Source organism: Dermacentor silvarum, chromosome 2, assembly GCF_013339745.2.
Source record: "Dermacentor silvarum isolate Dsil-2018 chromosome 2, BIME_Dsil_1.4, whole genome shotgun sequence".
Lineage (NCBI taxonomy): Eukaryota > Metazoa > Arthropoda > Arachnida > Ixodida > Ixodidae > Dermacentor > Dermacentor silvarum.
The window spans coordinates 7,027,302-7,040,418 of NC_051155.1; the positions used below are offsets into that span (position 1 = coordinate 7,027,302).

Here is a 13,117-nt window from a genome sequence, read left to right on the forward strand (position 1 = left end):
GTCCTAATTAACCAAATGTCGAATTATCGAGGGTATCAAGAAAACAATAAACAAATGCTTTACTACATCAACACGCTTTTATTTACTCAATGAATCAGCAAATTCTGTTTATATTTATTTAGCACAAGACCAGTGCGGAAGCTGCAATTCTCGTCATCTCATGACTGATTTGCGCTAGCAGCGGCGAAGGCCTCGCGCGTACATCCCGATTATTTTTTCGCCAGTCAGCTGCTCGCCAACAAATTGTCCGCCCATCGCGATGTAGCCAGGGCTCTTAATCTTCGACAGCTCTGCACTGAGTCAAAGCAAAACTACTGCTTGCCGCAACCGCTGCGGACGAAACCGCGGCCGCTATCGACGCGATCATGGACGGCAACCTTGCGGTTCAGAAGGCAGGCGGCCGACGCACGCATCATTGACGCACGCGTCATTGCTTTTTGACACTCGGGCGTGAGTAACGGAGGTTCTGTAGATCGAGCGCACCTCATTTTCGCCGTTTTAGCCACTTGGTTAGCGCAGGACCACGGAAAATTTATCAATGACTCGCGGAACCCCGAGCAGGGGCCTACGGAACCCACTTTGAGAACCCATGGTTTAGGGTATGTGTGTATACCCTCTATGTCAACGTGTGGGGAGATGATAACCACTACATTATTAAACTAGTCTATAAAACGCATTTTAAAGTTTTATTATTTTTAAAATTTTGTGAATATGTGTTTATGGTAAGTGTGGGGAGATAACGTGTGTGCGTCTTAAAAACCTGTACACCTTCAATTGAATTACTATAGATCTTTTCATCGAGCGAGGAGGAAAGGGCAGCCTTTCCTCCTCTCTAGCTTATGCGAGCCGGTGCGACGCTGCTTGAGGGTGTTGCCGTCGTGTGCTGCAAAATGATTTGGTGATGTTTTGGTTCAGTCTCTTTGAAACTTACGCGATGTGAGTTCATACGAGGTTGTCGAAGAACCACTGTGTAGCCTTTTGTCGCAGCAGTGACTACACTATGCGTAAATTTCTCTTGGCTGTGCAAACATGTGACGGGCATTACCAGCCTCGGTGTGTGCATGTGTTGTGAACTATTTTGGCAGTATTGGTTTTCACTCGACAAAGAACTAGTGTCTGTGAATTGCCAGCATGAATTCTCACTATCTCATCGCTTGGTGTGTGAACTAAAACATAAGAGTGCTCGTGTATGGCCAACCCAATGCAATCCCAAAACATTTAAACATTGACTGTTATAAACCATTTGCATCAACCACCAGCATCTTTCTCGTGCATTTAAAGTCTAGTAGACTTAAAATCGCTATTCTATGTCTACGTTAGCCTCCTGTATGAGGCTGACGGTGTTGCTCAACACAGCTGTGGTTGGTAAACCAGCATGATATATAAGCTTTGGGCTTCAGCATTGCTTTTTTGCCATGTAAAGCATTAATATCCAAAGGGGATCGCATAAAAAGAATCCGATGGCTATTTGTGGGGCACAGTTTCCCTAAATCAGGTGAGTGCGTCATAGAGGACGAGACGAACAAGACCAAAAAAAAAATTGTTTTCATCCTCTTCTCTCCTGAGAAAAAAATAATAATAAAAAAAATGTATCTAACGCCGCAATAAGACCTCGCGTGGTCATGTCATTTGCTTCTACCATCCGCTGTATTGACCCTTTTCGCAGAGCAGTTTGTTCTATAGAAATGAGATGGCGCTTTCGGCGGCACGCCGCATGTGGCCTCAGCAACAGCCAGTCTCTTGACCACTCGACAAGTGTGATCAACGCCGTACAGTATGCTGTTATTACTAATCAAGTCGTATTTTATTCGTGGGCGAGAACTACCTCTTCCAACAAATGAGGTAGTCGCACAATGTATCTGAAGATACCAGTTGTAACGCTTGTCAAAGTAAACAGCACAACTTATTTCATATCCGAATGGTACTCACGCTGTTAGGATCATCATATGTTTTGTAACTACTTATTGCTGCTAAATCACAGCTCAGAACTACAGTGATAATGCTGCAGCAAGGTCACATTTGGGAAACAAATTTTCAGAAATACACAACCCCTCTTCGAGGCTGATTTTAGACGTAAAGTAACATGTGTGCACACATCGCGTTGGGCGCTCTGTCTTCCTCAACGCCAGAAGAAACTCCGGCCATGCGGACTTAAGCCACATCAGTACATCTCACAGAAACAGTTTTCACTTAGATGATGTTATTTCATACTAAACAGATCGCACAAGCGTGAAAACAACCACGAGAAACTGCCGCACACATATAGCTGGCATACAACACGGAGCACTCACCCAAGCCAGCATGCCAACTGCCCATAGATCGCGCCACTACCTGCGCAATATGGCGGTGCCTATGAAAAAACGGTCTATACTTTGGACACACCCAAGCACACACACTATACCCGTACTACCGTATTTACTCGCATAATGAACGCACTTTTTTTCCTGAAAAATATGCGCAAAGATGGGGGGTGCATTTATTATGCGGGGTGAAATTTTGAGCAATTTTTTTTCCCGCAGCCAACTCTAAAATAGTCGCAGTTTCGCCTGAAAGGCGAATCATCGATTGTGACAGAAAACGCGTAGACAGCTATACAAAGTAAGAATAGTATTTTTATGGGCCGTATAAACTTGCAAAGTAATTTAACCAGCATGGTGCCAGCGCGCACAGGCAAACATGAGCCAATCACACTCTATGACCGCGGACACGCACTGTCGAAACTCTGGCGTGAGTAAGCGCAGCAATAGCGAGCGAAGTGACCTTTGTAAAGTGTATGACGGAGTGTATAGCGGCAATAACGGAGCGCGCAAAAAGGTATAAGCCGTCGTTGCACCTAGTCTCAGCCCCCGAAGCAGATCGCTTTCAAGATAGGGCGCGCGCAATGTGCAGTTGCTGCGTCGCCTGCCTCTCTCGCCTCCCACCGGCGCCATGTGTGCGACGAAATATGACGCGTTTCCTCCCTCGAACGCAGGAGAAAAAGCCACGATCGTCGGCACCGACGGCAAGAATTCGCCTGGAGTGTCCATATGATTGCTATCGCAATAAAAGTAGGAGATACACGGAACGATTCGGCGTCCGATACAGCGTCTGATACAATTGCACCCTCCAGACGCCATATCGGACACCGAATTGTACTGTGTCTCTCCTACTTTACGGCAGAAAGTTCAGGGTTAGTTTACTACGCGGGAGAAAAAAATCTCAATTTTGACGACTAAAGTTGGGGGTGGGTTCATTATGCGAGTGCGTTCATTACGCGAGTAAATACGGTATGTATCGTCGCAATTTCTTTTGACTTTTACCTCTGTGTTGTACCATACACCCTCATCCTTTCGTTGCAAACTAGTTTTTGCCAAATGTTGCACTAATATGCTCGCCGACATGCTTGAAACAGCTGTCATTACGTATGTTAAACTATTCTTGATAAACGCTGGTTCCCGGCCAAAAGGTCCAAAATAAATTTGTTATGTTTTTCAATTGGATTTCTTCAAATAATTTAACAGTTGCCAAGAACTCTTATTTTTTCTACTCGAACCCACTTATAATAATAATATTTAAGTGCAACGAAAATTCGATTGTTACAACCGATAATTGTTATAACAGGGTTGCTTGAAAAAAATCAAAAGAAGGAGACGGCAGAGCTGTTGTGCGAACAACTATCCCCCTTCCTCCATCTGGCTGCTGATTGTGTTGACTCATTTAACTGTTTAACTCTGCTTCCTGCACGCTCTGATCATATGTAACAAGTCGCGGGTGTTGGCGTTCTAGAATGGCACTGCTATAGTAAAACCTCATTAAATCGGATTTCACGGGACCGAAAAAATGTCCAAATAACCGAATGTCGAATTATTAAAGGTATCAAGACAACAAAAAACCAATGCTTAACGAATTAATTGTGGCACAAGGAAGCGAAGAAGGAAACCAAGTAGGAGACAGGATAGGGCGTCATACTTTTAACTAGTTTTATTTCCAGCACATCACCCAGATACATCTATTTCCAGAAATATGCACACAAGGACATAGCGCAGCACATGTCGCAAGCTACCTCACTGCGCTATCTAAAAACGAAGATTCACTGTTGTAGAGGGAAACAGAAGGCACACTGATACAACCATCACCCTTCTTCCTTATGTGATACGCCTCGAGCAATTCATGTGCTAACACTTCTCAGCTTCTTCCTATCACGCACGTGTCAACAAACCAGGGAGCACAGCCATGTGAGGCACAATGGAACGGCAGGTGTGAACCCACACCATTTTTAATCGATAAAACATGCTCCCTTAGGCGGTCATTAACACAGCAGCCTGTTTGGCTTTTACATACAGTATAGACCACTTATAACGTAACCGCTTATAGTGCAGGACCAGATATAGTGCAGTCTTTTCAGACTCCCGTTAATTTTCCCATAGCACTCCATGTATAGTATCGCTTATAGTGCAGTTGCGGGAAACGAAATACCGGTTACAGTGCGGCTGCCTGGGAGTACGGAAGTCATCGGAGACTGCGAACGCTCCCCACAAATGGGCGCCCCAAGGAGTGCTCGAGTAAGAAAGAGAGACGAAGTGGAGGAGAAGGGCACGTGGTGCAAACGAACAGCCAGTGAGGCTGAAACCAGAATCTTGAGTGTGAGTCGTGAAATATCACGGCGCGCATAGCGAGCGAGGGCCACGAAACTGCCAACGCCGGCCAACGCTCGCTTCACGATAACGGCAGTAAACGAAACTTCAGGGAGCGGGCGGCGCCGGCAGAGCACGGCGAAGGGCACACGCGGAGGCCGTGGAATGTGAGGGAGGAGGGCGGCAGGGAAGCAGATTTCGCCTCGGCAACTCCGCCGCTTCGGTGGCTCCCCTCGCCCTCCCTCGTAGCTCCCTCACTTTCGACTTGTCACCGTGCATGCCCGCCGCTGCTCTAGCCGGCCCGGTGCCAGCTCCCCGAAGTTTCATTTTCTGCCGTTATCGGGAAGCAGGCGTTTGCTGGCGTGGGGCCTGGGACAGCGCCGCTGCTTCCCTCTGCACTGTAGCCGCAGCGTGCAAGGTCGACATGTGACTAGAAAGTAGAGGAAGCATAAAGGAGAAAGAAGGGTTCACTGCCATTTTCTACGCGTGGCTACGGTAGGGTGGCTGAGACGTCGGCACGCACACGCATGTTTCGGCGCATCGCAGAATCGGCGACCTTGCCATTTGACAGAGGGTGACATATCCGCCGCTTTTTTTTTTTCTTTTTTGTTTTGTTTGCGCGCGACATTGAGGGGTCACTCCTAAGCTTTTACTCTATCGCGGTGAGCAATGCTGGTCGAAGGCGCCGCTGCGTGATTTGGTTCGAATTAACGAGATTCGACTGTAAATTGAATGCAAACGTTCTAGTCACATTCCTCGATTGTCACATACACGTGGCGGCTCGGTGCACATGTTTTGCATATGTGCGGGCCTTGAAAATTGTTGCTTTGGTTATAGTGCGGTACCGCTTATAGTGCGGATATTCGCGACTCCGGCGACTTACGTTATAAGCGGTCTACACTGTATACGACTTGCCACAGCTCAACGGAATTTCGTATTTGACGCCCACCATCAGTACCGGCTTACTGGCGTGCTTCTTTCTGCACAGGAGCTTGACCTTTTGAGAAGAAATGCGGGCGCAAAGCTTAGACAACTTGTTCGGGGCCAACAGAACCATTGGAACGTCATGCCTCTTAGCAACTTTTTCAAATTGTGGGCGATATTGTGCATGTAAGGTAAAACCAGTGGTCTCTTCTTCTGCATGACCTCAGGCTGTCTGCTGCACCCTTTCTCTTTCTGGAGCAAAGATTCAGCCACACTGGTTATGACCGCCGAAGTAAACCCGGCTGCAACCAACCTTGAAATCTATAGCTGAAAACTGTCGTCCATTGTGTGCTCGCAAGATTTCTTTATGGCAGACCTTAGACACAGTCTCGCGATAGCTCTTTTCACTGTTTTTAAGTGCGTGGAATCATGAGGCAAAAGGTCCTTAGTGGCGCCGGGGCTGTACCTCCAGCACGTATGAGTAGTGTTTAGTAGCAGGTTAATGTCTAAAAACTGCAACTGATTGTCAAGCGGAAGCTCATGCGTAAAGCTTAAGCCTTTTCCATGCTGTCTGGAAACAGATACAGTGGAATCTCGATGATACGAATCTCACGGGGTCACGAAAAAAATTCGTATTAGCCGAAATTCATATCATCGAAACACAATTAAAACTAGCTAAATTAAAGAGCCGAGGTGAACTCACTCAGGCAAACGTACGTAAAAAGCATTTACAGTGTAGACCACTTATAACGTAACCGTTTATAGTGCAGAACTGGCTACAACGTGGCCTTTTCCGACTCCCGTTTACCCTCCCATAGAAGTCCTTGTATACGCATACCGCTTACAGTGCAGCTGCTTGAGACGAAATTGCGGCTTCCGCAGGAAAATGTTGCCGACAAGGGCGGTAGCGAGCACGAGGTGCCCCCACCGATGGGAGAGGAGATCAACGAGGGCGATGCGGAGGAGTAGCATGAGACGTGGAGCATGAGTCCAAGGGCGATAAAGTCGTCACCGCGCGCCGTATGTGCGAGCTAAAGCGTGCGGGGGACGCGCGCCTCCACGGACAGCGAACGCACAGCGGAGAGCAAATGCGACTTCCATTGCGCGAAAGGCCGTGGGGGTATAGGAGAGAGGGGGGAGGGGGGGCGACACTGTGCTGAGGCGCCAAATGCGTATCTTGCAACCGAGCGCAAGGGTAACTGGCGACGCAATCTCCCCACGCGAAAGGAACAAAGCGGGAAGGTAGCGCGGGAGGGAGGGAGTTGGGGGGGGGGGGGGCGGCTCCTACTCTGCCAACAAATGCGTTCTTGTACTTTGCGCTTGTGCCGGCGGTCGGTATTGTCGCGCGCACCGTATCTTGAAAGCGATTTCCACGCGGCTCTGACCTTTGTATGCGCTGTGCTTACGCCGCTCAGTTTCCGTTGAAGGGATAGACAGCAAAACCTTCCCCACGCGCGGCCGCCGCAGCGAGCGAAGAGAAAAATAAAAGCACAAAAGCAACAAAAGCACCACCACTTCAAACTTTTCGCGCCCAGTCGCAGCTTCCGCGCCTCCGCACCAAAAGAGAAAGGGAAAACGCGCGTGACTGCGCGTTGTTCTCTTTTGCAGCTGTCGGTGGGGCGGCGTTTATTCATATCAACCGACGTGGGTCGAAAATCGATTCATAACAACCGTTCTCTAGTACGTTGCAAAGTAATGGGGCTCGGCCGTGACCTCAGAAAAATTCGTATCATCCGGAAATTCGTATTAGCCGTGATCGTATCATCAAGATTCCACTGTAATATGTGATTCACATCGTCACAAACGGCAATGGGTTAGACGGCTTTAGAAGTACAAGAAAATCATCCACGTATCTAAATAGTCTAGGACATAATTCTGTGTCAAAATTGCTAGCAAGTACTTGGTCAATACATGAGAGAGAAATGTTACATAGGACACGAGCTACACACGACTCAGTGCAAATACCCTCGCGCTGCACATATAGCACATCGTTAAAAGAAACAAGTGTGCTACTTAGGTAAAATTCGAGCAGCGTCAAAAAATTGTCAATCGATAAACCACAAGAATTCATGAAACCACTACTACCATTATGCTCAATACAATCTCTGACGCAGTGAAGAAGTTCATTGTGAGGAACAGAGTAAATTAAGTCCTCAACATCTATGCTAAAAGCATAGCTAAAACCACTTTTGCTACTCAAGAAATAGGTTACCACACCTGAATTTTTTGTGGCAAACGGGTCATCATAGCTAAGCTCATTTACGTGCTTGAGCAAGAAGTGACTAACCTGTAGCTGCCACGTGTCCTTCTCAGTCACTATAGACCGAAACGGCCTCTCAGGCTTATGTGGCTTTACTGTGAAGAACATTTCTAAGGTATTGCCTTTGCAATCACTAATGCACTTTGCAAGTTTGCCGAAATTCAGTTCCCTGCATAGAGACACGGCACGTCTTTTTACCTTGGCAGGCTTTGCTGTTGAAGGGACAAAGTTCTTCTCAATAGCACTGGCGACCTTTTCCAAGAAAAGGCACTGAGGTAACACAACAAAGCCTCCTTCCTTATCCGACTGCAGAAGGAGCAGCTCGTTGTTATTGAAGAAGGACACAGTTCTTTCCATCACACTCGTCTGCCGGGCTTGGTATGTGTTCCTCAGGATTGAGTCCGCACCCTCCAGAAGGCAACGCTCGCGGTCCTGTTCTTCAGCTCTCAAGGAGACGTGGTGGCTCAGAGCCAGAAGTTCATGTACAGGAACCTCAGGGTTAAGGCAGAACTTTGGTCTTTTCTTGTGAACAGAGCCCACATCCTCCGGAGTTACAGCATTCCTAAGAACATGCACATTTTTATACGTCCGACGCAGCTTAGGCGAGCTTTGGGGGAGCCGAACCAGAATGCAATGCTACCAGTACTCAGTCAATTCCTCTGCGTGGTGTTGGAAGCACCTTAACTGAGAAGCAGCCAAATAGATATATTTGGGTGATGTGCTCGAAATAAAACTACAGTGTAGACCGCTTATAACGTAAGTCGTGGGAGTTGTAAAAATCCGCGTTATAAGCGGTACCGTGTTATAACCAGAGCATGCTTTTTTCGTCTTTTGCTTATGCCAAATGGGCAAACACACCTTTCAAACACAATTTATTACATATTTCACCCACACACACATGCAACACAAAGGACGCTGTTATTTTCGTCTGGAGACTGGTCTCCACGCGCATGCCCATGCTCCTACTCCTGGAAAAAAAAAAAAACGAAAAAAAAAGGAGTGCGCTACCGTTCTACCCCGAACTCCGCACACCCTGATTGGACGCTGCTATAGTGATCGAAACACGCACCCTCCTTCCTCCTAAGTCTCCCACCCTTCTCCTCCTTTTTGTTTCGCTTTTCGCCGCTGGTCTCCACGCTCACGCCCACACTCTCACTGTTGAAAAAAAAAAAAAAAGCTGTATGCCGTATGCTGTATGTGCGAATGAAAGCGCGCGAGAGACGTGTGCTTTCACGGAGAGCGAATGTACAGTGGAGAACAAACGCCAAGACTCTCGTCGTGCGGAAGGCCGAGGGGCGACTTGAGGGGAAGCGACGTTTAGCTGCGGCACTCAGTGCGTATCTTGCGACCGAGCGCGAGGGGAACTGGCGACTCAAGCTCCCACGCGAAATGAGGAAAGCGCGAAGGCAGCGCAGGAGGGAGTGGGCGTGGTTTTCTGCAAGCCACTGCGTACTTTGCGCGCCTGAGGGATGTCGCGTGCACCATTCACTTTCGGCACGGACACCCAGTAGCCAGACTTCTTTGTTATAATCGATAATGCGGTATGGGAGCATTGTAATAAGCGGGTTATTTCACCATAGAAAACATACAAAAGTTGATGGTGCAGCAGCTTCTCATTGTTATAACCAATATATTGTTAAAACTGGTATCGTTATAAGTGGGTTTGATTATACTACGAACTTAAGAATACCGAACTTTTCAGAATAACAATCGTTATTCAGTTTCTGTGTCATGTAAACAACGCCTCAGACTACGAACTAATATTCCAAAAAATCTGGGGATTCTTAGATTACTGTTTATCCAGTCACGGCAGCCAATACAGGAGGCTAGCAGACGAGAAGGTGCAGAAAGCGGATTCTGCGGCGCATGGGTTCGGAAAACATGAGACGGCGCCTGAGGAAAAAAAAAAGTATGCTGGCACGCAGCATTGGCCACCCGGAAAGCGAGGCGACCGCCTCTCGAAAGGCCAATCGCCCACGATAATCACTGCACGAGTTCCGAAAAAGACTTGAAAGCAGCGCGACGATCACGCGAGTCGGTGACAGCGGCATTCCACAAGGTAAATGTCTGTCGCCCACGCGTGCACACAGGTTCTTTTGCACACGCCTTTTCCTTACCAGCCAACCCTAAGCATGGCAGATGACACGTCGACGCGCATTGCAGTGGGTCCGTCTCTGGTTTAGGACATCGCCCTTGAGCTCTACAGCGACGCAGTGTGCCCGAAGGCCCCGCGTGGATGGATATTCCTGCAGCGCAGCTCAGTAGAGCAGTGGGACCAGCAAGGCGAGAAGGCGCGCATCGGGCCGGGCATCATCGCAAAAGACTTTCTCTCTCGACTCGCGCTTTTTTGTTCCGACGCAAGGTAACAGTGTGTCAGCTGAATAGACAGGCGAGCTGTTCTTCCTGAGAAGGTCCCCATGTGGCGATTGTCACGCGCAGGACCATTCGGACACTAGCTGAGGCGATGACGCATCAGGTTTTGCGAGCGGATGCTCCGTCCAAACAAGTGTCGCCTAGCAACGGAGGCACGTCTCATCCTTTTTTCGCCCATCGTTCCACGTGCCTCTTTCGCGTTTGTTTCTGTGGCCGTAGTAGCAACGCGCGTGGAGAAATGTAACCTTCGTACTCGCGTGGTTGGAGCCAACAGCGACGTCTTCGTGGATAGATCATATCGTGCCAACTTATGAACGGCAGAGGCTTTCCCCCATTTTCTCAACCAGCATTGGAGCTTACGACTGCTGGATGAGCTGGGCATGCTTTGTCTGCAGCTAACTTTCCCCCATTTTCTCAACCAGCATTGGAGCTTACGACTGCTGGATGAGCTGGGCATGCTTTGTCTGCAGCTAACACGAAGGGCAAGCCCTGGCCACCCTCTGTAGGGTTTCACCAATCTCTATTGTAAGTAAGCCACAGCCGTGGCAGGTATGGGCTAAGCGATGGCTTGCACTGAAACGGTGCTTATTGATCCAAGTTAAATGAACTAAGCACAGAGTGGAGGGACGTCCACTCGACAAATGAGGGAAGTTAAGGGGTTGGCCCACTTCTCGTCATGTGTAGTTTAGCTCATTCACAGAGCAGGGGGCTCAAGCAAGGATGACCAGCGACAGTGCATCTTTTGTGGATACTTTTTCTCCCTGGCGTCATAGAGGACAGAAGCTGCCTTTGTAAGATGGAAGCGGTAGAATACGGGTGGCGACATCATCCTGAAGTTCTTACACCAGCTTGCTGTAACATCATAGATTTTGACAGCATCAACTCTGCTGTAGTTATTGGCAGTGAAGGACAACAGTGCAGGTGGCTCAACAAATCAAGTTCTCTCTGCTATAACAGACCAAGTACAAAAAAACATTGCCATCCATGATGTAACAGTGACGTACCATTACTTATGTTCCCCCATGTACCAATGCACAGTACGGTTCTTTGCAATGCACGGTGTGCACTCAAAAGAACTACAGGTGGTCAAAATAATCTGAAGTGCCCCATTGTGGCATGCCTCATAAGCAAATACAGTGGAACCTTGTTGGTACAATTCTGCGTAATACGTTTTTAGGATTGTACATTTTTCTTTCTTTTCCCAATACAGTAGAACCCCTCTGTTACGTTCCCGGGTATTGCGTTTTCCCGGCTGTTACGTCGTTTTCGGCCGGTCCCGGCACAGCTCCCATAGAACCCAATGCATTGGTAACCCCGCTGTTACGTCGCAACTGTGGGACCGTTCCCGCATCATACGTTGCGAACTGCCACACCGCGCCGGCTCGAGCGGCCATTTTGACTTTTCATGTCGCTTGGCTTGGTTGCTTGACGATGGCATTGGCCGCCCAAAGTGCTGGGGGCGACATTTATTACGTATTTTCGGTTTCCGCCAGCAAAAGTATGGCCTTTGATATCCGCTTTTGCTATCTAAAGATGGTGTCTATGACGCGTTGCGGCCCTAAAATTGGTTTTGGCTCATAGATGTTCCGTATAAAGTCCAAGGGCGATAGCGCCGTCGCCGCGCGCCGTATCCTTTCTCTCGCGCGCGAGACGCAGCCGTCGGCTCCCCTCGCACGCTTTCACTCGCACATACAGCATACGTCGTCGCGCGCCGTATGCTGTATGTGCGAGTGAAAGCTTGCGAGGGAAGCCGCGCGGCCGTATGTTGAATGTGCGAGTGAAAGCGTGCGAGGGGAGCCGACGACCGCGTCTCGCGCGCGAAAGAAAAGCAGGGAGGAAGCGCGCCTCTTTCCGTTGCGCTCGAGGCACCAGCGAGGGAGCGAGGGGGGGGGGGGGGAGGGGTAGCGGGCAGCGTTGTGCTCTGGCATCATACTGCGCGCGCGGTCCCGCGGGCCGTATCTTGAAAGCGATCTGCGTGGGGGCAGATTCTACGCAGTGTAGGTGCGTCGGCGGCTCATGGCTTTGTGCGTGCTGCGTGTTCTCGGCGCTCAGTTTGCGTTGAAGCGCTAGACAACAGCACGAAGGTCACTTCGCTCGCTTCCCCAGCGGCGCTTAACTGCGCGTGTCCGTGCTCATCGAGTGTGATGTGTTCATGTTTGCCTGTGGGCGCTGACACCATGTTTGTTAATTAGTTAATAACCGAATGTTTACAAGTTTATACAGATGATAAAACTACTATTCTTACTTTGTATAGCTCATCGCAATCGATACTTCGGCTGTCGGGCGAAACTACTTTTTGTCGCACGTAAGAATTAAAATAATATTGTGTGCAGTTCAACACTACTCCCATTTCTCAATTTTTCCTGTTTCCCGGCTCTTACGCTTTTTTTTTACGGTCCCGTGAAAAACGTAACAGCGGGGTTCTACTGTAATACAATTTGGTTGGATAATGATACGATTTTTGGATGATATGTTTTATTTTCCTGTTCCCATGAAGATCTTATCAGCGAGATTTCACTGTAGTGGTTTTGCCACGTAAAATCCCAGAATGTAATTTTTAAACTTATGTTTTAGCTCTAAATTCAAAAAAGACAATGACAGCCTTAATTTTTTTCCCAGCAATAAATCCACCTACTGAATAAAAGCATTGCTTTGATAGTCTGGCTTTATGAGGATGCCCCTGTTTGTCTCTGTGGTGTGCAGCTCTTGCGGGACGAGCACGAAGCCCTGCAGCTGGCATACAACAGCCTGGAGCGCAACTTCAGCACCCTCGAGCGGGATCACCAGGACCTCATCAAGCGCTGGATGGCACTCAAGTCACGGGATGCCGACAAGCTCAACGCTGAGAACGAGCGCATGCTGCGGTGAGTGTTTTAGAGCGCAGCTCTTAGGCGCCCGTTCCTCCGGCGAGCGTCGACGTCCTCGGCGTAACCGAGTGAACGAGCAC

At 48.7% G+C, this 13,117-nt stretch overlaps 1 protein-coding gene across 5 annotated transcripts in view; it reads left to right on the top strand.

Moving 5' to 3' along the window:
• The window catches only part of LOC119441296 (autophagy-related protein 16-1), a 445,594-nt gene that overhangs the window by 47,687 nt on the left and 384,790 nt on the right, over positions 1–13,117 (top strand). For all 5 annotated transcript variants that reach the window (XR_007465397.1, XM_049661133.1, XM_049661132.1 and 2 more), the window contains exon 6: positions 12,874–13,034. Coding sequence is in view for 4 of the 5 variants with exons in the window: in XM_049661133.1 (XP_049517090.1) it covers positions 12,874–13,034 (161 nt within the window). In the remaining variant the exon portion in view is untranslated. The remainder of the gene's footprint in view (positions 1–12,873; positions 13,035–13,117) is intronic.